General features: G+C 36.4%; 1 protein-coding gene across 10 annotated transcripts in view; it reads left to right on the top strand.

The window, feature by feature from the left end:
- NFATC2 (nuclear factor of activated T cells 2) overlaps window positions 1-27,125 on the top strand; it is a 274,601-nt gene that overhangs the window by 87,692 nt on the left and 159,784 nt on the right. For all 10 annotated transcript variants that reach the window (XM_074288608.1, XM_074288604.1, XM_074288612.1 and 7 more), the window contains exons 5-6: window positions 462-634; window positions 15,439-15,579. In XM_074288608.1, coding sequence (XP_074144709.1) covers window positions 462-634; window positions 15,439-15,579 — 314 coding nt within the window. The remainder of the gene's footprint in view (window positions 1-461; window positions 635-15,438; window positions 15,580-27,125) is intronic.

Here is a 27,125-nt window from a genome sequence, read left to right as displayed (position 1 = left end):
TTCTAATTCTCAAACTCTGTGATTCTGGAATCTTTGTATCTTTGCCAGTAGCTTGCATGACATTCTGCATAGCTGTTTATATGTTCAGTTGCATTGAGCTAAGGCAGGCTGGTTAGGGATTCCAAGTTGTTAAGTGAAGAATATATTTTTGAATCAATTTTTCTATGTTCTATCAAGAAATTTTAGACTTCAAGGAATGGGTGATAAAATTGGGAAGAAAAGTTGCCTAAAGGAATACTTTTCTTATAATTATTTTATTTAAATTGCTTTGTAATTTTTATACCAGTGTAAATTAAGGGCTGAGATATATGGATGCCTGGGAATTTCTTTTTGTGTTGTGCCTGTAGAACCATTTAGATTAAATATAAGAACTGTTTTTAGCCGTGACTGATCTTTAATACTTGGTAAGACACATAGCGGTTGCAAATGGTGTTCTAAGCCCCATGCTTTGTCTTTGTCAGCATCGACTGTGCTGGAATCCTGAAGCTTAGGAATGCAGATATTGAGCTGCGGAAAGGAGAGACAGACATTGGGAGAAAGAACACACGGGTGCGCCTAGTTTTCCGTGTGCACATCCCAGAATCCAGTGGGAGGATTGTCTCTCTGCAAGCTGCATCTAATCCTATTGAATGCTGTAAGTAGAGTTCTGTGCTTGTGTTTGTTATTTCTATTTCTAGACCCTTGTTATATTACACACCTCTCTGGTCATTCTGATGGATCATAGATATAATTCTCAATATTTTGGTAGCACATGGCAATTTAGAACATTCTTTAAATACATTATAGGGGGGCACTTTCAAATGGATTGGGAGGAATCTGCACTAAATTTTGTAGTTAGAAACTTTGGTTTGAATCCTAGTTTAGTTTTAGAGGATCTTGCAAAAGGTATTATCCTTCCCTAGATCTCAGTTTCTTCATCTGTAAATTCAGAACTAATGTTATATAATTCTATAATCTAATTATCTCCTTTGATCTTCATAACAAATTAGTAATGTACATTTGAGGGTGGAATGAGAGGTGAGCATAGCATAAAAGAGAGGAGGTAGATTAGAGGTGGGGAGATTTGGGTCTAAATTCTGGTTCTGATTTCTATTAGCTCTGTGACCAAATCAGCCTCTCGTTCTCAGCTTTCTCATCTGCAAAACAGGTAAGAGATCTGTGTAGACCCCACCATGTCTTACTGCTGCTGAGAAAACCAAGGCCAGAGAGAATAAACAATGTTCTCTCACAATGATAGAGATTGAATCCTTTAAGTATTTTCTCTGGGATTATTACTTTTTTTTTTTTTTTATTAATGGGTGATTTTCTTGGTTATAGGAAAAATGCAGATCTCCAGTTGCATTTAAAAAATCCCACAAAACCTTTCATAGGTAATCTATTGTTTTGTTAGCAAATCTTTATGTGTTTACCAGAGCTCTCATTTTTTTTATTCAAAGACATAGTTTTGTTTTTGGATATTATAATCATAGCCTGAATGAAGTCTTTGTTCTTTGTATACATTCTCTAGTTCTTTTCAGAATCTTTTAAAGCCAGGGTGTATCTGGCCCAGTTGATTAAATTCAGATTTATGTTTTGTCCCATCCAAGAGATTAAGCTTGAGTCCACCTACACAGAAATACTGTACAAAACAAAATAACCAAGTAAATGAAAATCTGGTTGAATTTGTTCCAATACCCATTAATTTGAAAATAGTCCAAGTGATTTGATAAAATGTAACTCATATTCAGAATTATCAGTGATTTGATTTTAGTGTGTAGTAAAAAATAATACTGGACTGATACTCAGGAAACCCAAGTTCTAGTTCCAATTTCCTCTGTTCTCACTACATAAACCTGGGCAAGTATTTTCCCTTCTCTTGGACTTAGATTTCTCTAAAACAAGATATTTAAAAAGGATGGCTTCCAAAATTCTTGCCAGTCCTGACATTCTAAGAGTCAATGGTTTGTGTGTGTAGACCTAATCCTCACATATCATAAAGGCTGTTACCCTTGCCATTAGCAATAGGGAAAGGGAATAGGCTTAATTAATGAGAAAGGAGACAGGCTATCAGACAAACAAAACAAAACAAACACTGAAGAAAAATTAGAATTAGATTTTAACATAAATCACAGTGTTGTATGAGGTAATAGAACCACTTTTAAAAGGAAGAAGAAAAATAAAGTACAGTTTATGTTTGTGTGTGTGTGTGTGTGTGTGTGTGTGTGTGTGTGTGTGTGTGTGTGTGTGTGTGCTGGAGGAAGGGTAAAGAAGGCAGATGGAATAGAGGAAAGGATTAGGTGATTTTATATTCTCTTGTAGAATTGTACTTTCTGAGATTAAAGTGGAGACTACATTGAACTAATGAGTTCTCCAGAAGAGTTTTGATTTTTTTTCCCCTGATATTTTGCCCTTTTGGAGTTTAGTGTAGTGAGGTAGAGAGAGATTGAAAGGTAAGTAGGGAGGGAAAAGAAATAATTACTAATAATTAGAGTAATTCTAGTACCCACCTCTCCATACACATATACACCATCCTAATCCATCCTACTCACTCCACACCTGTCTCCTTACTTGTAAGATGTCTGGGTATTTACTTTTAATCACTCACAAATATTTTCACGTAGTCAAGACCCTTGTTCTTCAGTTTGAAAGGAAAATCATCTTGAGATTTTTGTTACTTTGGGGATTCATCATTTTCAAATTTTTACCTTATAACAAATTTTCACCCTGATGAGGCTATGGGTTTTAGGAAGTTAGGGAGAGAGAGCCATCTGGAGAATTAGCTGTTGCTTGCTTGTCTAGAGTGACCAGTGAGTCACTTGTTGAGCAAAAAGAATGTCAATCTAATTCATCTCCATTTACTTCTTCTGGGGCAGATGAATGGATTATGAAAAGCAGTTAAGTGGAGGAGAACTTATGTGCAAGGATAATTAATTAATTTGCTTTTGATGCTGAAAGTCAGTTCCCATATAAGTATGCAAGTGCAAATTTATAACCATGATAATTAGTCAAACTTTCTAACATAACCAGAAGCATATTTGAGATGCTTCACAATGGGTGTGTATTTCACACAAAAAGGGCCCACTTCTGATTTTTCACACATGGCCTGATTAGCTTTCTTCTCACTACTGCCTCATCTGGACAGTGGTGACAACAATAGCAGCAACATAGCAGCTTCAGCTGCTCAAGAGGTTAGGGGAAAATACCCATTCCTGTCAGAGTTCCTGGAAATGCCATTCTTTCTAATTGTGACTCACAACAGATCTAACCACACTGAGGGTAGAATAGGAGGTGCGATTCTCATTTTGTACAACTGTCTTCATTTATTTCCTTTTAGAGAATACTAAGGCATATACAAGGCTAACCCCAAACCTAGGAATAAATAATGTAATTTCATACTTTGATAGATTTTTTTTTTTTTACTGATTTGCTATAACCTTTTCTGAAAGTATATTCTTAACAATTAGAAGTTCAGAATTTCCTCATTTCCTCATTTATCTCTCCCATCACTCTCCCTCATCTTCTTATTTCCCTTTCTGACTTGGAATATTGGCTGTCATATAAGAAAGACTGCAGCTAAAGGTTGGTGTAATGCATTGGTTGATTCAAAGTTATAAAACTAGAATTCCTTTTGTTTGTTTGTTTTGTTTTGTTTTGTTTTGAGAGAGAAACATGGAATCATATATTCTTGGAAATAGAAGGATCTTTAAAATCTTTATAGTCAAACCTAACACTGAACAAGATCTTGTCTGCACACCCAAACTTTTGTTTGGAGGCTTTCAGGGGAAGGAAAATTCTCTGCCCTGTACCCATCTGCCCACCCACCTAACTATCTACTTCCTCCAGGTGGTCCTTTTCACTTTGAAATAGTTCTATTTAGAAGTCTCCTAAGTCAAAACTGACCTCTTTTCATATATAACTAGCGTTTCTAGTCTTGCCCTATTATCCAAACAGAACAAATCTAATCATAGCAAAATCAACTATGTTAAGACAATTCTCAAGTTCTCTCCAGGTCTTGTATTCTCCATGCTAAATTTTCTCAATTCTCAAAGACCCTCATTAACCTGGTTACCTTCCTGGTATATACTTTACCTAGTTATACTTCCTAGCTTATGTCCTTTCTAAATTTTAGCATCTTGAACTTTAAATAAGACTTCAGATGTGGGTTATCTTTCTTAGACTGTACCCCATGCTTCTCTTTACACAATTAAGATGATGCTGAACTTTCTTGGTTATCATTTTACACTATTGATTGGGGTTAGTTTGCTTATTTTAAACTGCCTCTATCAAGAGACAGAAATAGCTTATGCATTTAATTTTTGCCCTTTAATACACCATTGATATGCTTCTGGTTATTATTATTATCACTATTTCATTTTTTTTTGTCAAGATAAATGAGATTTTTTAAAAGAAGAAACAGTGATCTGGAAATTACCAATGTCATTTTTTCTTACCTATAAAATGAAGAGGTTCAAAACTCAAAGATTTCCAAAGTATTTTCCACTTTTGACATAATGCATTTATAAAGAAGAACCTTTTGTAGTTGAAAAAGTACTTAGCTTACATCCTGAGAAGTAAATATTTGTAACGTGCTCTCCTGGCAGTTACAATTACTAGTCTGTCCTAGACCCACCAGAGTACCTTTGACCACTGTGCTTAGCAGTGTGAACTTTACCCGGCTCGCCTCCTCTGAGGCCTTCAAAGGTCTCTGGTCACAATCTCTTGAATCTATAGCTATAGCTTAATAACCGGTAGCGCACTCAAGAACAGCCACATGTAATCTTAAAAGCCTTTATTATACCTACTCACATAATGCCCTGACTGATGCCCTGACTTGTTGGTTCCCTAGTGAACACCTGGTCAGAAGACCCATATGTTCACTACTAAAATCCTTACCTCTTTTGGCTATCCATCTTGGCTTGGCCACCCAGGCTAGGGAGCCAGGGTGAAGAGCGCCGGTTAAAGAGCGTGACTGCTGCCTGCAGTGGGCTTACATAGGGCCTGTGAGGTCACACACACAGCCAATCAGCGAGAGAGTCACCCATTACGAAGCTATCTCAAAATGGACAGGATCCCACCTACAAGGCAGTCCTAATATCCACAGAAATTGCTTCCAGACCGCTCAATCTCCCGATGCGCTGTGGCGCCCATTTAAAGGGCTCTTACAAATATTATTGTTGACCATTTTAAAGATGGAGTAGCTGAGGCTCAAGGAAGGGAAGTAAAGTAGTAAGAGGTGGATCTGTGGACTCAAATCCACGTCATTTGATTCTAGTTATTATGTTCTCCCTACTACACCACCTTCCCTTTTTAGATCAGTGATTTGAGGCAGAAGGTCTTATGGAACTTTCAATGCTTTCATTCTTTTCGACTGCAAAGAAAACCCACTTGAATAGAGAAAGAATGGTGGTGCTTTTGATAGGAAATAATTGAGGGATTTCATACATGATGGATACTTCCTAAGAAATGAAATCATAGACATTTTCATTTTGTAAATAAGAGATTAGCTTCTGGGTCATCAGTGGTCTGGGGCCAGAGCTCTGAGAACCACTGGCTAAGGTTAAACACCTCAAGTTCCAGGTCAGTGAAAGCCCTCAGGAGAAACTCTGAACTTGGAGTTTTTTCCATGGTTAAAGGTCAACACCTGCATTCCAAAGAAGCTTTCTAGAAAGGACCAAAATATATGTTGCCATCCCATAAACATTTGTTACTAATTTGCCTTCTCTCTCTCTCTCTCTCTCTCTTTCTCTCTCTCTCTCTCTCTCTCTCTCTCTCTCTCTCTCTCTCTCTCTCTCTCTCTCTCTCTCTCTCTCTCTCTCTCTCTCTCTCTCTCTCTCTCTCTCTCTCTCTCTCTCTCTCTCTCTCTCCTCTCTCCCTCTTTTTTTTTGGTAGATTAAAGGTAGTATGAGAATGAGGTGGGGCAGTCATGGGATTAGGAAAAGAAGAGAAAAAAATCTCAAATCCCAAATTCAGTTTCCTTACATGGGGATGAAGAAAACAGAGAAGATAACAATTCTATGAATAGTGAGAGAAAGCCTAACTTCAGAAAAAAAATGTTTTATAGTGAGTGAAATCATAAGTAATTGACAATTGTCAAGAATGGAAGAGGAAGCTATAGATTCAAATGACTATAGTGTTAAAACTAGAAAACATCTTTGAGCTTATCTAATGCAACCCCTTTATCTTATAAATGGATGAAGTTGTTAGTCCTAAAAAGGGATCATTTGAATAGCAAACCAGAGTTTGATTCTAGATCTTCCAATTTCAATTTTTGCACTTATATCATGATTCTGAATAGAGTTATGATAAGAAATCTCTTTTGATCTTTAATTTTGTTTTATAATTTCTGCTAAACTTGCGCTGTGTATCTTCCATGCTCTAAATCAGATGAAACAGATTCTTTGTAAGCTATAAAAAGATCATCTCTCTCATTCCCTTTCCTTCCTTCATTTCCTCTTTTCCTTTTTCTTCTTCTCCTCTTTTTCCTTTCATCCCCTTTTCCCTTTCTCTTTTTCTTTTCTCCTGTGAATTTCTGAATATATTCCTGCTTCTGTGCTCTTCCATAACCTTGAAATGGATGACAGACTATATTTTCCTTTAATCAGTTTCATTCAATTTCCATTATTTTTCTATTTTACAATGGATTTCTTTGCAAGAAAAAAAAAGTGAATATGATATGTGGTATGGTAATAATGATGCTTGAAAAAAGCTTGTTTAAAATGTGTTATCTTTCAACAATCAGTTTTTTTTCTCCTAATTTGGGCTTTGAGTCTACAGTGAATTGACTTTTGTCTCTTAAATATTGAGAAATCAAAAGCTATCAGACAGGATCGGAGTATCAAAGGCTCATGTGTTTGTGCATGCATGTGTGTGTTTTATGTGTTTAAAACAAATCTAAATATCATGTATTATTATACCTAATCATCCTCCTATATCTTTTTCTCAAACTGTATTTCTTGAGCTCTAGACCCAAGTGAAAAGCAGTGTAGTACTGTAGAAAGATTTTTGTACTTGGAGTTAGGAAAGTCATGGATTCAAATTTCAGCTTAGCCAGATTTCATAGTTAACCACTTCATCTCTCTGAAGTTCAGTTTCCTCAACTTTGAAGTAAGGATAATAATAATTACTTATGTAATATCTACCTCACAGGTTTGTTGACAATGAAAGGCTTTAAAAACCTGAAATCACTTTATCAATATGATATATTAATTTTCTCTGCTTTTAATTTATTACACTTTATTAATAATGCCATGACCACCTTAGAAAGGAAAATATTAGCACAGCCACAGGCAGACAGGCAGCAGGCTTAGGAGTTTAGCAAACATGAATTATGCTTCAGGTGAGCGGGTGGAGATCAATAAACTCATCTCACAATAGGGAGTGGGATATTTACTTGGCTGTACATGCATTGTAAGCTAGGTGAGTGATTGCAAGAAAGTTGTTTTGTTTTAGAGGAGGAGGACATACAGAAGCTTTGTTTTTCCTCTTTCAGCTCATCACTATGGTTACACAGAGCTCAGATTGGGCTGGTTAGTTGGTTCATTAATTAAACAAAGTGTGTAACTTTAAGAAATCCATGAGCCTGAAGTAACTTTAGGAGACCAGAACTCTGAAATTTCTAAGAAAATAAAACTAATAGTGAAAATAATAAATAGTAAAAGTAAAAACAAAATTTTAAACAATAGTAATATAACTTACACTTATATAGGACTTGAAGATTTGCAAAGCATTTTCTGTAACAAGATCTAACTAAACAAGTCCTTTCTTTTACAGGAAGTTTTTCCTGATCCCTCTTACTTCTAAAGCTCTGTCTTTGTTAATTATTTCCTATTTTTCTTGTATATAGCCTATGTCGTCTATATTTCTTTGCATGTTGTCTTCCTAATTTTATTCTAAGCTCTTTGAGGATAGGGATTTTCTTTTGTCTTTTGGACTCAGCAAAATACCTGACACATAGTAGTCAGACACTGAAGAAATGTTTGATTGATTGATTGTAACAAACCTCTAATGTCGAAAGAATGAATATGATTGCCATTTCATAAATTAAGAGTTTGCAATTTTAGAATTAAAATGATCTATCAAAGTTATCAATTTCGAATCATAAAAGGGACTCAAACTTAGCTCTTGTGACTCAAAAGGCAACTCTTGTGACAATACGTTTACTGTCAATACTTTATCTTCTTGCCTCTGAACTGCTTATAATTATAGACTATTAAACAGGAGGATATTCCACAGACATCTTTCTAGGAAGGGACAGATTGATCTTCAAAGATCTTCCTTGTCTGTATGTATGATCATGTATTTAGAGCTAGAAGTCTTGGAGGTTATGTGGTCCAAACCTTTATTTTGCAAATGAAGAACTAAGACCTCAGGAAGTGACATAATTTTCCAAGACAGTAAAATGGAAGAGTCAGGATTCTAACTGAAGTTCTTTAACTCAGAACCAACTCTTTTCCTCACACCGTACTGTCTCTCAGTGATTCTGATCACTAATGGTTAGCACAGCTGCTTAAAGAACCATGCTAATGGTGCTAGGACTTTGGAATCAGTAGGCCTCTTAACTGCTATAACTACAGATGGAAACTTGGAGTCTCAAAAATGTGAGGACTAATCCATCAATCAGGTGCATTTGTTGACCTCAGTGATCCTGTAGGTGAAATAAGAGAATGACTTTCTTTAATTAATTATTTTGGTTTATTTATTTGTTTCATTTATTTATTTATTTACTCATTTATTTAGTAGGGCAATTGGGGTTAAGTGACTTGCTTAAGGTCACACACCTAGGAAGTATTAATGTCTGAGGTAGCATTTGAATTCAGGTCCTCCTGACTCCAGGGCTGGTACTTTACTCACCACTCCATGTAGCTGTTCATCATTTAATTACTTTTGAAATGGTTCCATTTCTCCCTGTTTCTGTGATTTATTCTTTTATTACTTCTGTGGAGTGGGAAGATGCTTTTTTTTTTTTTTTTTTTTTACAGCTAGTTGTTTTTGGAAATGTGTAGATAATACCTTTAAAAATATAACTTTCATCCATTTGTTAAGTCTGAGAACACATTTTTTTTGGGGGGGAACTCCATTTCCAAGGGACTTTCTTAGGGATATGTTTAGGCTCTTAGCTCTTCTACCTTTGAGACTAAAATTCACTTTGCTACATAATTCCTTCAAACATTTTGAGGAGTGGAAAGGAAGACAGATTTTGGTTCTAATATTTAATATGGTACTGATATTTTAATACTATATATTAAAAACATTGTATCCTGACTGAACCATAAAGCAGGCAAAAACCATGACAACATAAGAAGATCCTGGATTATTACTAAATTTTATCCATAGTGAATTTTTAGCATTCATTGAAATCATAAGGAAAATATGTTTTGTGCTTGATTAAGCCAGTACTTCCTAGGCAGTGTGTGGATCCCCTAAAGAGTTCTTTTTAGCTTACTTATAGGTCTTTGCAGCTTGGAAAGGCTCCTCGAAGGTGGGAGGGAAGGAGATATCAAAGAAATTCTGAGGGATATAGAAGGTCTAAACATTAATGTATACCACAATGGGGATTGAGGGGTGGTGCTATGAGAGAGTAAAATTATGTTTGGAAGGGAAGGAGAAAATTAATGTGGAAAGGAAGATTACAAAGATCAGTCTAGTGCTAAAAAAAAAAAAAACTCCCCTCAAAAAAACCAACTTCTGGCAAAATGCAAATTGGATCATTCTGTCTCATTTTCTCATTTCTTTGAGTTCTGGCTTGCCTTAGTGAGGAAATAGAGAATGTGTAGAGAAGTTGTCTGAGGGGCCTCAACAGTGGCTCCTGCTCATTCCTAATTTCAGTTGTGGATGTGGGTCAGGTTGGCCAATGCTTGGATAAACTCCCAGCCAATGAGAAGGAAGCATAATGAACAATCATTTCAGGATTTGAAATAATAATGGGGGCCTTAAAGAGAAAACTAGTTTTCCAAGAAGAATCTGTTACCTGACTGGAGATGAGGAACTTTTAGGGGGCAGGAATAAGTAGAAGAAGATAGTGATGACTTTAATTATTCACATTTTATTATATAAATTAATATATACAGGGTCATCTTGTTTCCGGTTCTCATTGAGATTTTGATTCTCAACTGCCTTTTCTAATGTTTAGATAAGGAAAGTTGTCACCTTTGCTTTGAGGAATTTCCTGGGACCAATGTTCCCCTTTTTTTCCTCTGATGATATTGAGTATATTGTATTTCTTGGCCAAGAGGCCCATGACATGGTGAATTACAAACAGTAAAATAATAATGTCCCTGTTAATAGGCTGACACAGTGCAATAGGCATTAGTCTGAGTATTTCTTTAGCATTTATGTTGCTGCCTTATGTCAGTGACTGTTGCTATTGAAAGTAAACACCCCAACCGGTTAAATCAACAATGTCTTATTTATTCAAAGCTCATAAAACACCAGTAGCTGTAAGTTACTTTATGAAGTGCCAGGCCCTGGGGGGAGGAGAAACAGGGTGAAAGTTTTGAAGCTAGTCACTCTGAATATCTTTCCCTTTAGAGATGGAGGAATGTTTTTTCCCTGGAGAGAAAGAGATGACTCTAAATTGGATAGGTTGACCATTAATACTGTGTGCTAGACAGCTTTTGATCAAAGATGCTCATCCAACTGGTGAACCTTGGTTTGTCCAGGAAGTTTAATTTGGATAGACTAAGGTTAAGAAATAATTGAGAAGGCCTGAATTTGCCAACATCTGTCAGCAGATCATAGGAAGTAAACTTGGCAGTGAAGAACAGTGCCATGAAGTGACTCTAGTGGTGTGTGTAGTTCTAATTAGTAATAATAGGTGCTATCTGGTTGCATCAGAGAAAGAATTGGGCCCTTGTGATTGTGATATTAGATGATGCTTCGCTTTGCCCAGCTTCTCATCCCCCATGGCTCTAATTGGATACAGGTTTCATTTGTTCTTCAGCCTTGGGAGATTACTGTGCTCCCTGGGAAGGGAAAGAAGATGACATAGACTGAAGTTTAGTTTACTTTTATAGCACTAGACTAAAAACTAGAGACATGGTTTCATTTGTGTGTGTGTGTGTGTGTGTGTGTGTGTGTGTGTGTGTATGTGTGTGTTTGTCTTAATTATCTATACAGTCTTTAATAAGCTACTTCCCTTCTCTGAGCCTCAATATCCATAATATTGCTACCTCTATCACCCTTACCCTCTTACCGATTTTTCAATCTTTCCTTGTCTAGTGGTTATGTCCCTACTGCCTACAAATATACTCATGTTATTTCCAAACTAGGTGACACATCACTGAGTATGGAATCAGAAACGCCTGAGTTCAAATTTAGCCTGACCCATTTACTAGCTCTGTGAACCTGGGCAATCCACATAATCTCCGTCAGCCCCAGTCTCCTCAGTTATGAAATGTGGATAATAATAGCACCTATCTTCCAGGGTTGTTGTGAGAATCAAAATAACATAATATTTATAAAGTAAAGTGAATATTTGCACAGTGTTTGGTATACAATTGGCACTTAATAAATGCTTATTTCCTCCACCCTTAGCCCCCATCTTCAAAAAATACTCACTTGATTCTTTTATCCTTGCTATCACCATATTTCTTCTCCTTTTTAATGGCTAAACTCCTTGTGAAGGCCATTTATAATTGCTTTCTCCATTCCTTTCCTTCTACTCTCTTTTTATCTCTCTGCAGTGTGGCTTCTGATCTCAACATTCTACTGAAACTGCTCTCTTAATTGCCAAATGTTAGGAACTTTTTTTTTTTTTTTCAGTGCCTGTCCTTCTTGACCTTTTTGTGATCATGGTCTCCTTGATATTCTCTGTTCTCTTGATTTTTATGACTCAGCTCTCTACTTGTTATCCTTCTCCCCCCCCCCCCCCCCCCAAGGGTAATTGAGGTTAAGTGACTTGCCCAGGGTCACACAGCTAGGAAGTGTTAAGTATCTGAGATAAGAGTTGAAGTCAAGTCCTCCAGACTTCACGGCTAGTGCTCTATCCACTGTGCCACCCAGTGGCCCCTGATTCTTCTTATTTGACCAAACATTCTTAGTTTCTTTTGCTGTATCTTCATGTAGGTCATTTGCATTAACTTCAAAGATTCCCCCAAAACTCTATAGGAGGCTTTGTCTTCACTCTCTACATTGTTTCTCTTGGTGATCTCATCAGCTTCCCTGAGTTTGTCAGCTCTATGGAGAGAATTCTCACATTTTTCCAACTCAAACCTCTCTCTTAACTTTAAGCCTCATGTCTTCAACTGCCTACTGAACATCTTAAACTAAACATTACTCTCTCTTCCCAATCTATTCCCTCTTCTTAAGCTCCCCATGACAGTTGGTGGGGGGGGGAACCATTTTCCCAGTCTCCAAGACTTACTATCTAGATGTCATCCTCCTCTTCTTGCTCTGTCATCCCTCGTTTTCATTAATTCATAAATTGCTCATTTCTATCTTTGAAACATCTCATGTACACATTCCTTTCTTTTTTTTCTTACATGGCCATCACCTCATGCTTGGACTGTTGTAATAGTATCCTGATTGTTCAACTTGCCTTAAATCTTTCTCTACTATAGTCCATCTTTAACTCAGTTGTCAAATTGTTCTCCCTAAAGTGAAGGTTTAACCATGCTATCCTCCTACCCTCAATCAGTCAATTTCAGTGACTCCTTTTACTTCAAATATAAAATCCTCTATTTGGCTTTTACTTCCTCCATAACTTGACTGTTTTTTTACCTTTCCACTCTTTTTTACACCTTATTCCCCTTATTCTGTCTACCCATCAATCCAGTTACAATGGCCTCTTTGCTGTTCCTTAAAGAAGATATTTCATCTCCCGACATAGTCCCCCATGCTTGGAATTCTTTTTTCTCATCCCCACCCCCTAGTTTCCCTGACTTCTTTCAAGTTTTCCTGCAAAAAAGTCTTAGTCCTTTATTTTAGTGCCTTCTATCTGAGATTGTCTCCATTTTACCTTTAAGTATGTGACTTATTTGTACATAGCTGTTGGCATTTATTAGACTGTGAGCTCATGGAAAACAAGGAATTTTTTTTGGCTTTTCTTTGTATCCCCAACACTTTCATATTACTTGGCATGTACTAGGCACTTAATAAATGTTGCTGACATAATGGAGATAAAACTTATCCTATCTACCTCATTGGGTGATTGAGAGACTTAAGTGTAGGAATGACCAGTAAAACATTTTGGAAAATGTCAAAGTGCCATTCTAGGACCATTGACTATTTTTACAGCCTTCGTGAGATTTCCTGAAGGATTGTGTCAGTGAATGGAGCAGATTGAAAATCTGGTGATATCCGAGTGAATTCTTTCTTTTTATTTTAAAAGGGCTTTTCCTTTAGGCAAGTGTTATAATAAGAATTAGGATGGATATATAAAGTGAATTGTGAGAAATGATAGCAATGGTGGGGAGGAAATGAGAGTGTCTCTGTGTGTGTGTGTGTGTGTGTGTGTGTGTGTGTGTGTGTGTAAGACAGAGAAGAATTGTGTCTCTATTCCTGGAAGGAATATGTACAAGAAGCAATCTCAAATAGTGGGACAGTACTAGATTTAGTCAGAAAAATTAGAACTAATTCCAGCCTTAGCCATTTGTATGACATTGGGTAAGTCACTTCACTTTAGCTTCTCAGCCACCTATCTGTAAAATAAAGGTGTTGGACTAGCCAGCCTTGTTGTATGTATATGAGCTCATATCAGTATAGTCATATACTTGTCCAAGTTATATGCCATAAATAACATTTAGTATTTTTAAACCACTAGACTAGATTTAGATGGGGGGAGTAGAGAGAATGTTATCCAAAAATAGAGGTATGCTGTTTGGGAATATTCATGTTCATTCATATTTGCAGGCCTTAAAAGAGCAGTTTCTCACCCAGTACTAATAGGCCAAGGGGATCTTGTCCAGGATTTAGTTCCTGGCTTTCTGTGTGCCTTTGGACAAGTTATATCATAGCAATGACTCAGCTTTTCCACCTGTAAAATGAGAATAATGGTACTTGGAACCTCCCTACCACAAAAGGGCATTGATCTTTGATGTAAATGGATAAAAGTCTCTCTGTCATTGAGAGTGCCATCCTTGCATTAGGATACATTGTAACTTCATGCAAATCTTTAAAACTAGACCCTAATTTTCAGTGAATGCTGTTGATGTTTTCACTGCTAATAAATCTCAGTTTGTGGTCAATTCAATTATGAACTCATCAGAAAACTTGAATATTTAAAGGGAGGATTAATCATCCAGCCCATGTGGAAGAAATTAGCAGCTTCTGTGAAGAGACATTTTAATATATACTGTTAATTGGCAGCTACTTTGACCAGCTGTTGCAGTACAGTCTCTGGGAACAATAAGAGAGCAGAATTTGGGAAGCGAAAAGCCGACAAACGAATAGCCCATGATTGATTTATTGCTGAAAAATGCTAAGTTGCATTTTTAAGACAAAGCTTTTGGCCCATCCAGGCCCTGCACAAGAAACTTTCGTAGTTCTGCCAACTGTTCAGTTTCTAGAAAAGAGTTTATTTAAAATTGGCCCCAACAGTTATAAAGCAGAGAAGCAGCCTGGTGCTACAAAAAGGGGCTTGACTTGGCATTTAGGAGAGCTGGATTCTAATCCTGCACCTGTCACTAGTAATGTAATTGTGGGCAAATTATCTCACCTCTCTAGGACTCAGTTTCCTCCTCTGTCAAGTAAAGACTATTGGATTACATGATCGTTAAAATTCCTTCCAGCTTTACGATTCTGATTTTTAACATTCTGTGTTTTCGTATCTCTTGTAGCTGTATCATTCTTGTTTGAAGGTCACTTTTGATTCTGATTTTCTACATCTTGCTTTCCTTCCAGCTCTAACCTTCTGTATTCCATGTAAGCTTTGGCAGTGACAGAAGAGAGGACAGGTAGATTGGCATATGAATTCAAGCTCCAAACCTCAACAAAGCTTCTGTGCTGGCTGAAAAGTGGGGCCATCTTGATTTAAACCTTCAAGATACTGACTTAAAAGGAGCTGGCCTTCTGCCCAGATGTTTGGGCCTTTGGGAGGAAATTAGAAGAGTTTAGTTTTACTCACTAGGGAGAAGAAAAAAAATAAAACAACTCCAATTTTTCTCTTGCTCACATTCCAGAAGGAATCCTAGGGAAATAATTGACTTCTGTAATTTCAGTTTTCTTACATATAAAAATGATGGTATCGTGTTAGAATTGGTGATCTTTAAAATGTTTTCCAACACTAAATCTTGTTTGTTTTTTTTAACAGCATTCTTTTCTGTGACTCTTGCTTTCTCTAATAAAGGTGACTTAAGTTGTAAAATCAGAATATTGTTCTAAGGGATAGAGTTTTTATTTTTGTCTCTGTATCTTCAGTACAGAGCAAATGCTTAATACGTTCTTGTTGAAATGAATTCTTATCATGGTTACAGAACAGTCTTTCATTATTGATCATGTAATTTCTTTGACTTTTATCCTTAGCCCAAAGATCTGCACATGAACTGCCCATGGTAGAAAGGCAAGACATCGATAGCTGCCTGGTTTATGGAGGACAACAAATGATCCTCACTGGCCAGAATTTTACAGCAGAGTCTAAAGTTGTATTTACTGAAAAGACAACAGGTAAGCAGAATTTCAAATGATCATCTTAGTTATTAGAGAAGACTTTTTTTTTTTTTAAGAACATTGTTCTGGTGAAATAGAAAGAAAATCATAACCAGCAGAAAAAAGGAGCTGCTGGTAATGGAGAAAGCCCCCTAATCCCATATTATGACCATGAGTAAGTCACTTTTCTTCCCTGGGCCTCAATTTTATTCTCCTAAAGCTTAGGAAAATAGATTAGATGGTTTTAAGGAAATTTTCAGCATAGATATTTTTATGATGCTATGAGATCAGAAGTCATGTAAAAACTATGAATTTTCTTTTCAATAGATGTCAAAAGCTGTTTCTTCACTAACTGACCTGATTTTGGTGTGTGATTTCAGATATTGTTGGAAATGTGGTTGTGATTGTCTTTCCCTTCCCCCAAATAAAAAAAATAATTTCCTTGGGTTAAAAGATACAACTTTTTAAACTGTAGTATATTTCCAAGTAAATATTTTCAATTTTAATTTGATCTTAGAAATATTCTGATGATGCAAACATAAGTTAGTTTTAAAGTTATTGTTTTTTTCCCCATAAGACCCTTTCTCAATGTCACCCAGGCAACAAGTGCAGTGACTACTCATGGGCCTATCTGAATATTTATCAGCTTGAAATTTTTCATTGGAAGCTCCATTTTTTGATCTGAGTTAGCTTTTCCCTTCCTTAGGAAGTCTAGTGGTTCACCACCATGGCTCAAAGACTGAACACACCTCTGATCCTAGTACAGAATTCCTGAGCTCAATTAGCTTGCAGAGGAGCAGCTGGGACTACAGACATACTCCACCATGCTCAGCTTGTTTTAGAGTTTATATGGTGCTTTATATATACATGGTTTCATTTAATCCTTGCAAAAACCTTATGAGGGAGGTAAAGTATATTTTACCATGTCTATTTTACATGGGAGGAAATTAAGAGAGGTAAAGTGACTTCTCACTTTTAGACAGTTAGTAAATGGTGAGTCAGAACTTGAATCAGCACTCTCGATCCAGACTGCCTTATTATTATTACACTACATAAGTAGTGTAAGGTGTTAGAGAGAAGGGACAGACAGACTAATGACTCTATTAGATTGTACTCTATCTAAGACTTTTCATTCCATTTGATTTTTTTCATGTTATTTTACAAGCCTGCCACAGATGATGCATCTAATATCCTGGAGGTCTTCCTCTGGTTCTAATTCCATGTTGTTGTTTAATTGATTCAGTTGTGTACAACTCTTTGTGATGCCATTTGGGGTTTTCTTGGCAAAGATGCTGGAGTAGTTTGCCATTTCCTTCTCCAATTCATTTTACAGATGAAAAAACTGAAGTAAACAGAATTAAAGTGACTTGTCCAGAGTCAAACAGCTAGTCAGTGTTTGAGGCCAGATTTAAATTTGGTATTTTCCTGACTCCAGGCCCAGTGCTCTATCTACTATTCCACCTAGTTCTAGTGCTTTAAATCTTTTATAAATAGCAGTACAAAACTTGATGAGAATTTTTAAGGCTACCTTTTATAGTGTGTATTCAAATCCCCTTTTATTATTAAATTCCCCTGTTAATTAACAGGGGAAGTTACAGTAGGATCTTTTAGGTTTTTCATCTCTCAAAGGTGATTGTAAAGATGTGGCACAGTAGGTAGAGCACTGGACTTGGAATCCAGAAGGCCTGAATTCAAATTTGACCCCTGACACCTACTAATTGTGTGATGCTCTGCTATCACTTAACCTCTGCTTACCTTAGTTTCAACTCTAAAATCGAATATTATTAGTGATTTCATAGGGTTGTTTTAAGGAACAAATGAGATAATATTTGTAAAGTGCTGTGCAAACTTCAAAGCATATACATTCTAGATCTATTTCTGTTATTGTTGTTATATAGTGCACTGAAGGAAATGGTTTATGAAAGACTTCTTACTTCTTTCTTAAATTTTCATCAAGGATGTCCTTGATATGCACATAAACCGTTTTCATAAACATTTTAGAAGTGAGAAAGCTCCAGGTATATAAACCAATAGTTGTTGCTATTTTCTCTTCACAAATTAGTTCTTCCTCCTCCTCCTCTTCTTCCTTCTCCTCTTCTTTCTCATACAAAATAGAATATGTGTTTAATGGAGGTATGAACGAGGTTCTATGGTTCTTCATAATAGTGAGAAGCCCATTTCCAGCTTAGAAGGTATTTGGAGATCAGAGAAAGTTTTATCAAGGGCACTCCCTGCCAAAATTATTTGTTGGTATCTATTTGATATGTTTTTGCATGTAGGCATTATCTCTCCTTAAGGAATGTAAGTTTCTCAACTACCTGTATGCCTCTTGGCTTATAGACATTCTCAAAATCTCTCTGAAAAGCTATGGAATTGATTGTAAGACATGGGAGACACTAGCATAGACTATCCAGTATGATATGCATCAGAAGATGATGCTGTGCTCTGTGAGAAAGTAGAATTGAAGTAGCTGAAAAGAAACATGAGATGACCAGATTTAGAGAATTCACCCATTTATTCACATGTCTATTTGTGCCTGACCTGTGGTAGAGCATTCCAAGATAGTATTGGTCTGATCTATTACAATTGGACACACTGTAATTTGACTCTAACATAGTAATGCCATTTTTGTCCTCATCGAAAATGAAAGACACCAACTAACTAAGTTTCTTGAAAGCAAGTCTTTCAGTTTATCATTTTAGTTTTTATATACCAGTACCAGACCCAGTGGACATGCTATAAGATTAATAAAGGCTAATTGATTTATTGAGGGGGTGGGATTTGGTTTAGGACTTCAAAAAACTTTTTTATAGTCATCTGTTGGATTTTCTTTTCTTAGCTTTAAAAGATATTTCTAATTTTTACCTGATGCAGTTAGTATTAAGACTAGTGTATTACAGTTACTGTGTCTCATAAGCCTTGCAGCTGCTATAATCATGGATGTGCCTGGGTCCATCCCAAAACCTATCTCATAGATTCTAAAACCATTAAGTCAATCACTGAATTAAGATCCTAACTCTGAAATAGAACATTCCAAACAGAATCCTGATGTCATTACAGCTACTCTGAAAATCCTATTTCTGGACTTAAAGCAATACTAACATTCTGGATAAGACTTGAATCATTTCTGGAAATCTAGACTAGTTATCATTTGATTTCAAAGGGAATTCAGGGAATTGGCCCTACAGTGGCACATTCTTAATAGAGCCAGCATGCACAACATGAAACATGTGTTGGAGCTACTGCCACATAAAAGGATTAAGGGACTCCCCTTCCAGTGAGGCAGCATTCCAGTCTTTGAAAAGTGAAAATATTAAATCCACTGTTGAGCAGCAGTCAATAAAGAGGTAGCACAGGCATAAGCAGCCAACTCCACCCCAGAGGCTTCAATTCATTTTCTTGTATTCAATAGCACCCTTAATCTTTCCCATGTACCCATTGCAGTGACCTAGAACTTTCTGAGACAAATGCAGTACAGTGAGTGCCAATCTAGGATACTGGGCTGAGGACTCAATTATATTATCATTGAATTGTCACTAAAATAGTCTTCCTCTCTGTGCCCCCTGCCTCCCAACTCTAATTCATCCTTGTGTTGCTTCTAGCATAATCTTCCTTATGTTCAGATCTAATCATTCTGCCTTTCTTCTCAAAGATTTTTCATGGCTTTTTATTGCTTATCAAGTAAAGTTCATACTCATTTGCCTGGCATTCAAAACCTTTCCTAATCTGTTACTATCCTATATTGTAGCGGAAAGTCTTATTGTGCCCCTTCATGTATTCTATGTTTTTAACTAAACTGGACTACTTTGGTCCCTGAAGATGTTCTCTGGCATTTGTGCCTTTGTTCTTTAGTTTTCTTTATCTGAGATGTCTCTCTGCCCTTCTTTGTGGAATCCTGTCAATTTTTATGCTCTCCCTTCATTAAGCTTTTCCTGATTGTCCAAGTTGACAATGATCTTTTCTTTCATAATTGACATGTCCCTTGGTTCAGCCGCTCTTTGTTATGCTGGTCATGTAATTTCATGTATTACAATCTTCTGTTTTTATGCCTCATTATCCTAAAGGATAATAACTTTCAGGAAGGCAGAGACCATATCTTATCTAATACATATGTCTATGTATTATCTTCATTGAGATAATAATTCAAACCATGGGAGCAGAAGAAGTTACCAAGACATAAAAGTATATTTAGAGAAGAGGACCTGGACAGAATTTGGGGGCATAACTCACTTTGCAAGGTATAATTTAGATGATGAGTCAGCACATGAATCTAAGAATTTGTCAAGAGGAAAACCACGAGATACGATTGTCACAAAAACCCAGAGAGGAGAGAAAGTAGGCGGTAATTGGGGAAAAGTCAATGATGTCAAATGAAGCAGGGACAAAAAAAGGATAAGGATTGAGAAAACTATCATAAGATTTGGCAACTATGAAAAATTTTATTTGTAAGATAAGATATGAAATCAGTTTGGCAAAAAATTGAGGAGTGGTTGAGAAGAAGCAGAAGCAATAAAAATAGGCAACTTTAAAAAAATAAGTTTGACTAAGAAAAGAAGATATATATATGATGGTCTGAAGGGATGGTTTTTTATGATGGAGAGGCCAGTAATTTTGATGATGGTAAGAGAGAAACAGTAGATAGGAAAATACTGATGATTAGAGGAGGTGGATTGGTCTAGCAATCTGCTGGAGAAGAAAGAGATAGGATCAAGGACAAGGAGAAGGAAAGAGCCTCTTTAGAGCCTGGAAGAAATGAGAAGAGTAAGGGATAATGAGGGGGGGGGGTAATAAGAGGAGAAACAGAGAAGAGGGAACTACTCAGGTTTGTTGTTGTAACAACAAACAGTTGTTTGTTGTAGTAAAACTAACAATTCAGGTCTTTAGTTGAGAGAATTGAACATGGAAAAGCTTGAGGAGAGAAGAGGTTTGGGATAGTTTCAATAGAGAGTTGGGAAATCAATTAGGGAGGAATGAAAAGATTGCCTTGATTCAGCGAGGGCCTCATGGATGTAAGATAACATAAATTTGTAGGATATAGAACCAGTATAATTGTATGATTTCTTTCATTTCCATTCAGCACTATATGAGTGTGAATGAAAGTAGATAATAGAAGTATTTCAGGATCTTGGCAAGGGATAAGCAGTGATAGAAAAAGGACGAGGAGTTTGAATGTAGGTGAGTGAAAGAAAGTGAAAATACTAAGGAGTTTGAGGGATTGGATGAATCAGGATGAAAATAAAGGTTAATTTTTAGGAAAGGTATGGCATGGGGAGAGATTGAATGGTAGGAGATTATGGTCAGACAGAGGAAAGTTAGAAGTTTGGATGAAGAAAGAAGAACATTTATATAAATGTTCAGATTAATATTGAGATTAAAGTTGTAATCATCCTTGCATATGGCTAAGGTGGAGTGGAGGAATAAGTCATGGGATTTGAAAAAAATGATGTAGTAGAAAATTAGGATGTTTGAAAGAGTGATATAAGGGCAGAAATTTGAAAGGAGGAGAAGAAAATGAGATAGGTGTTTAATTCTTTGGGGAATAAGGAGAAACAATCACTATCAGCTGTATGAATAAAAAAATTAGGAATAGTCTGGGAGGAAAAAATATTCCAACTCCCTGCCTAGGACTAGTATGTTGAAGGATGTGAGAGAAAGAACATTTCATATTAGAGAGCATTACTAAGGTTGTAATATCAGCTAGGGAAGCTAGTCCTCAATTGAGAGCAAGTGAAAATGATCAGGGGCAGGTAGTTAGTGTACTGGATAGAGTACCAGCCCTGAAGTTAGCAGAACCTGAGTTCAAATCTGATCTCCATTCTTACTACCATCACCATAGTGCAGGTCTTATTATCTCATGCCAGAATTACAGTAGCTCTGAGGTGATATATCTTATGAAGTTGTGGCTTTGGGTTCTTTCTTTTTTCCTGACCACTAAAACAACAACCAAATGGAGCTCATAGTATATCTATACTCAAATCTGCAAGACAATCTTCAGACCATAATTCACCAAGCAAGCTGGTGCATGTTGAGAGCTAGCCATATCTTTCTTATCAGTGATGCTTCATTTACAAGCCACAAAACTGGGCACTTTTTTCCCCCATGAAATGACACCATTTTAAGAACTGGTGTATCCCCAGGCTGTGATAAGGCTAATGACATTGAACATAAGGATTCTGTAAAATACAGCCTGCATTACTGTTGCCTCACTATGGTAGCTACTATTCAGGTCATAAAATATCTGAGTCTGAATCCTGCTTTGGACATTTAGCAATTATATGAACTTGAGTAAATTATTCAACCTCTCTCAGCCTTAGTTTCCTCATCTGCAAAATGGAGATAATTATAGAACCAATTTAATAGCATCACAAAGAAAATAATAGCTTAAACTTAAAGTTTGCAAAATGCTTTATATATGTTAACTCATTTGATCTTTCCAACAACTCTGTGAAGTAGGTACTATTATTATCGCCATTATATATGAAAAATGTGCAGCTAGTAAGTGTAGGATCATAGAATGATAGAGTTAGAGGTCACAACATCCAACCCCTTCACTTTACAGATGAGGAAACTGAGGCACAATGAAATTCAAGGACTTGTCTGGGGTCCTTTTCAACAGCAATAATAATATCAACAACATAGAAATGATGGGTCATGGAGATGAGACACTTTAAAAAAGATAGTACCACTTCCATTTCTACCTGCTAACTAGTTACAGACTCAATGGAATTCAATACTGAGAAGTCACTGATATAAATATTGTCATGAAGTGGGTTGCTTCCTCTTTGCATGATGGGAATGGATCTTTGCTGACTGATTTTGTCTCGTCATCACATCTGTTTCATTCGTGTTAAGTATTATGGGCATCCCTGAAGTCAAGAGCCATTGAATAGAAGAGGCAAAGAGAAGAAAGACTTTATTGAACTTAAGTTTAGGACTCTTTACTCTGGGAGGGTCTCAAACTTAAAGACCTGGACTAAGTGGAAAGAATGTTAGTCAGGAGAGCTGGCTTCTGGCTCCCTTTTTGTCTATCACCAATCATGTAGCTATTGATGTCTTCTACTTCATGGAGTCCTGTTCTCCTCATTTCTAATGTGTAACATTATTTCTTGTCCTGTTCATCTCACAAGTTGTTCTGTTAAAAGTGCTGAAGTGCCTATTAGTATAAGCTATTATTATGATAATGAAACTTTTTAAAATTTTGAGCAGATTCAAGTTAGTTGGTGCAGTGGATAGAAAGCATGAGACACACCTACTAGCTGTGTGAGCCTGGTCAAGTGATGTACGTTCTGCTTGTCTCAGTTTCCCTATCTGTCAAATGAGAATAATGCCTTCCTAAGCAAACAATTGTTTTAGTGATTGAATCTGGCAATACATACAATATTCTGCCCTGGCAATTCCTGCTTCTCTGCCAAGAGGAGGAAGAGGTTTTCCTCATCTATTCTCTGAGTCCTTCATTGATTTTTCAATTCCTCAGAGCTCAATTGATTTTTTAAAATGATATTTTTATTTTTTAGTGCATCATTGGAGTATAGGAGAGATTGTTCTCTCAGGTCTTCTTGTTTTGACTCTGCATTAGTTCACATAAATCTTCCCAGTTCTTTTAAATTCCTCATGTCCATGAATTTTTTTTTTAAACTACATTCCATTAAATGAATATGCTTTCTTTGTTCTTAGCCAAAAGATAACCATCTTGTTGCCACTTTTTTGTTACAACAGAAGTTCTAGGATTAATGTTTTGTTTCACATTGATCTTTGATTTCCTTGAGGATCTACAAGGCTTATGGGTTCAAAGAGTTTGGATAGTTTAGTCATTTTTCTTTCATACTCCCAAATTTATATCCAGTATGGTTAGACTTTGTCAGAATTCCATCAACAGTGGATTATTTTACCTATATTTCCACAGGTTTTCTAACATTCTCTATTACCATTCTTCATTATCTTAGTCAATCTGAAATAAAATTTCAAAGTGGTTTTAATTTTTTCTCTTAATATTAGGAATTTTAAGCATGCTTTCATGTAGTCATTTGTAGTTGGCAATTCTTTTGACAACTGTTTATGTCCTTTGACCACTTACCTTTTGGGGAATAGCAGTTAGTATTACAAAGTTGCATACATTCTTTATAAATTCTGGATATGAGGTTTTTATTAGTGCTTGGCCAAGCCCCTTTAAACTACTATTCCTCTAGCTATTGGATTTAAACTATTTTTTGATGGTATTAATCTCATTCCTTAAAAAAAGACAGTTATTCTGCTTCCTTTGAACTTTAGTAGGTAGTCTTAATGAGCCACAATTAGTTAAAAACAAATTCATCACATGTTGATTTATCTTCTGCTCTTACTTAGATGAATTAGTCCTAAGTCCATATGTAGAGCTTTTTCTGCCTGAAAGAACTCACCAGATTTTACATTCTACTGACATAACCTTTGAAAATCTGGGGTCATTTCTATGCCATGTGAAGTTATGGAAAGAGGACTTTAGTGGAGGCTTAGATGACATAGGAAAATTGATTGCATGGTGTGTCATAAGGGTTTCTTGAGTTAGGTTTCCATGTTCAATCATATCTATCTAAAGAGAACACTTGGGATTAATGACTCATTATATTCCTGGGTAGATAACAATCTAAAACCAGGGGCTTCTCCAATTTTCCTGAACCTGGATAATACCATGGAGTCACTCCAGGGAGGGGTAGCTGGCTACTCAACACTTCTGGAGCCAGAATGAGTTTTCATGGTTTATCTGCCTTTTTTTTTTTTTTTTTTTAAACTTTGGAGACAAGTATCCTATATTTCATCTGTCTTCTGCAGGACAAATTGCCTCCTTGATGCAATTTTTTTTCAATATTCATTCCCACTCCCTTATCTATAGACATTGTGACCACTGAAAGGTGGAGTTGGGGCTAGGGTGTAGTGGAACAGATCAAGTTTTCCTAGGAGGGAAATCCCATCTGCTTCTTATATTAAGTCAAGGTGACAACCTTTTGAGTTAATCTTATTCCCTTATGTTTTGTAATCTGCAGCACCAAGTAAAGAGTCCCATTTATAGTTAGGAATAAAATAGAGCTGATGTTTAAATTCAGGCAAAATGTAAAGTTTGAGAATGGGATGGAGGGGACACAAGAGTTGGGTGGGACTGTGATTTTAACGAGGAAGTCTAGGATTTCCCAAGATGAATGACAGGTTACTTATTGTTTTACTTCTGTATTTTAAGTGTCATCCTTTTCCCATGAGAAAACAAAACCAAAGTAAAATATCCCTTCTGAGCCAAACAGAACAGATTTAATTAATAGTAGAGTGGATAGCACTCTCTATGGATTCAGGGTTCAAATCTCACTGCTGAAGCTTTATATTAACACGTATAATTATATAATCTTACCAGATAATGAAAAGACAAATTTATATGTGCAAATTTTCAGCTGGGGTTCAAGTTGTAATGTTCACAATGTTCTTGAACTTTAGTTGGTGGCTGGACACGGTACACTTAAACCTCAAGCTAACTTGGGGGATCCCAGCAAAACATTGCAAAACAGGAAAAAATCTAGGGACACAAAAATAAAAGTGATGTGGTTGCGGAAACCAAGTTGCCATAGCTCTTCAAGACTCACTGAGACAGGGTGGAATCCAGTGTTTTGGAAGGTTTCCCCATATGACACAAGGTTTTGGAATTTTACAGCTGGTAAATCCTCATTAACACAGGCAGTGCTCACCAGCCAAGACCCACTGGCTCGCTGCTGACTCTAGGGCTCATGGTAGAAGCTAGTCTGTTCTTGATTATTCAGCTTTGAAACTTAATTGTTTAAAGAGCATTTTTTTTAAAAAGATGGATTTTCTTGGAACAAACAAAAGGCAGAGGCTCCCATCACCTGCTGAAAGCAAATTGATCATTTTTGAGCCTGGCGTGGGTAGTGGAATTCCCTATCCTCCCACTTAGTCATAGCATCCTGATGTGAGTCATTTTATTACTTGGAGGTTCCCAAAGGTTTTATTTTGAGTGGAGCCTTTGTTTAATAAACACAAATACATATACTTTTTTTCTTTTCTAAATTAAGTATTTTTCCATGAGTTGGCATGCTGGATAAGTTGGAACTCTGTTAGAATAACAATCCACTCCCTCCTGTTTCACTACTCCACTACTGTGTTTGTTTCCTTTTAACCAAGATGGAGTCCTCTTTGTCAATAGGATCCATATGTGATCATATAAATTTGTTTCATCCCTTTGCAAAATGTCAGATTTGGGGTTGGGCTGGATGTGTGACTAATCTATTGGCCTTTTACCTCCAAGAACTTTGACCTTGGTGACTCAAGCCCTCAATGAAATGAAAGTGCTGGCCTCCAGCCCACTATTCAGATATGATTAAATATGACAAGAAGACTATATTCAAAAGAGAGCCCAAATTTCAAATCCAATCCTTTAAGCAAAACTATATTCCAATATTCTTACGTCCAAAATTGTCCCATTTGGGAGAAGGTTGTTGTCCTGAATCCATCTAGACTTCAACCACTCTGAAAATTTTAGAAAAGCCTTTTCAAAGGAAGTATCTTGATTATACTCAGTGACTTGAATTCTGTTATGAAGCTGTACCAATGGATAGACATGTCACTTTAGACCAGATAATTATCCTCAATTTCCTCATTTACAAAGTAAGGAGGTTGGATTAGATTGATATATGAGTTCTATTTCATGATTCTGTTGTTCTTTTTCTATTATACAAGATTCATCAGAAAGTGGATTATCAGAGAATCATAGAATTTGAGAGTTGAAAAAGATCTCAACAAACATCTAGTTTAAATTATCTGAAAAGGAATCTCCATACCATAGGTGATCATATGCCCTTTTCTTGAAGACCTCCAATTTAGAGGGAACCTATCATCTCCTGAGGCAACATTATTCAAATTATGAATAGTTTTAAGCTTTCCTTCTCAATCAATTTAGAACCATAAACAGTCAGTGAACATTAGAGCTGCAGGGGAACTTGGAAGTCATTTAGTCCAAAATTTAAGAAGAAGAAACCATGAATCAGAGAATAGAAAGGAATTATTCAAAGTCTCACAACCAGCTAGAGAAAGAGCCAGGGCAATTGGCTTCAGCCATTTTCTTTTATATGTCTACCTATTCTTATCCACATAAAACTTCAAGGAGAAAATAATTCAGCTGAAGTGGCAATCCATGGTAATCTCAGATTTTATCATTATTTGAAAAGACAATTGTCCTTTAGCCATGAGCTTTCTTATTTCTGATATTCAATAAATTTACTTCTCAAGATATAAATATACAATACAATAAAAGAGATAAATTTGAGAACCATGACATTTCTATCCCTGAAGTAAACTGAAAAAAAAAAAAAACTAAGGGGACCCCAGACATAGACCTGTCTGATTCTTATGAAGTATGGCATGGGATCCCATTAAGCCAGCTATGAAAGCCAATTTTTTCTTCAATTAGCAGTCTTGATATAATGAGTACAGGCATATGATTAACATAGAGACAGCAACTAATTCAACAAAACCTTTATTTGGATAATTTTTTTCTAAAGTACTTACAAGTTGCTGCAGAAGATCATGCTGGG

This window comes from Sminthopsis crassicaudata, chromosome 2 (assembly GCF_048593235.1).
Source record: "Sminthopsis crassicaudata isolate SCR6 chromosome 2, ASM4859323v1, whole genome shotgun sequence".
Lineage (NCBI taxonomy): Eukaryota > Metazoa > Chordata > Mammalia > Dasyuromorphia > Dasyuridae > Sminthopsis > Sminthopsis crassicaudata.
The sequence above is the reverse complement of the archived record's forward strand: the minus strand, read 5'-3'. Positions and strand labels throughout refer to the sequence as shown.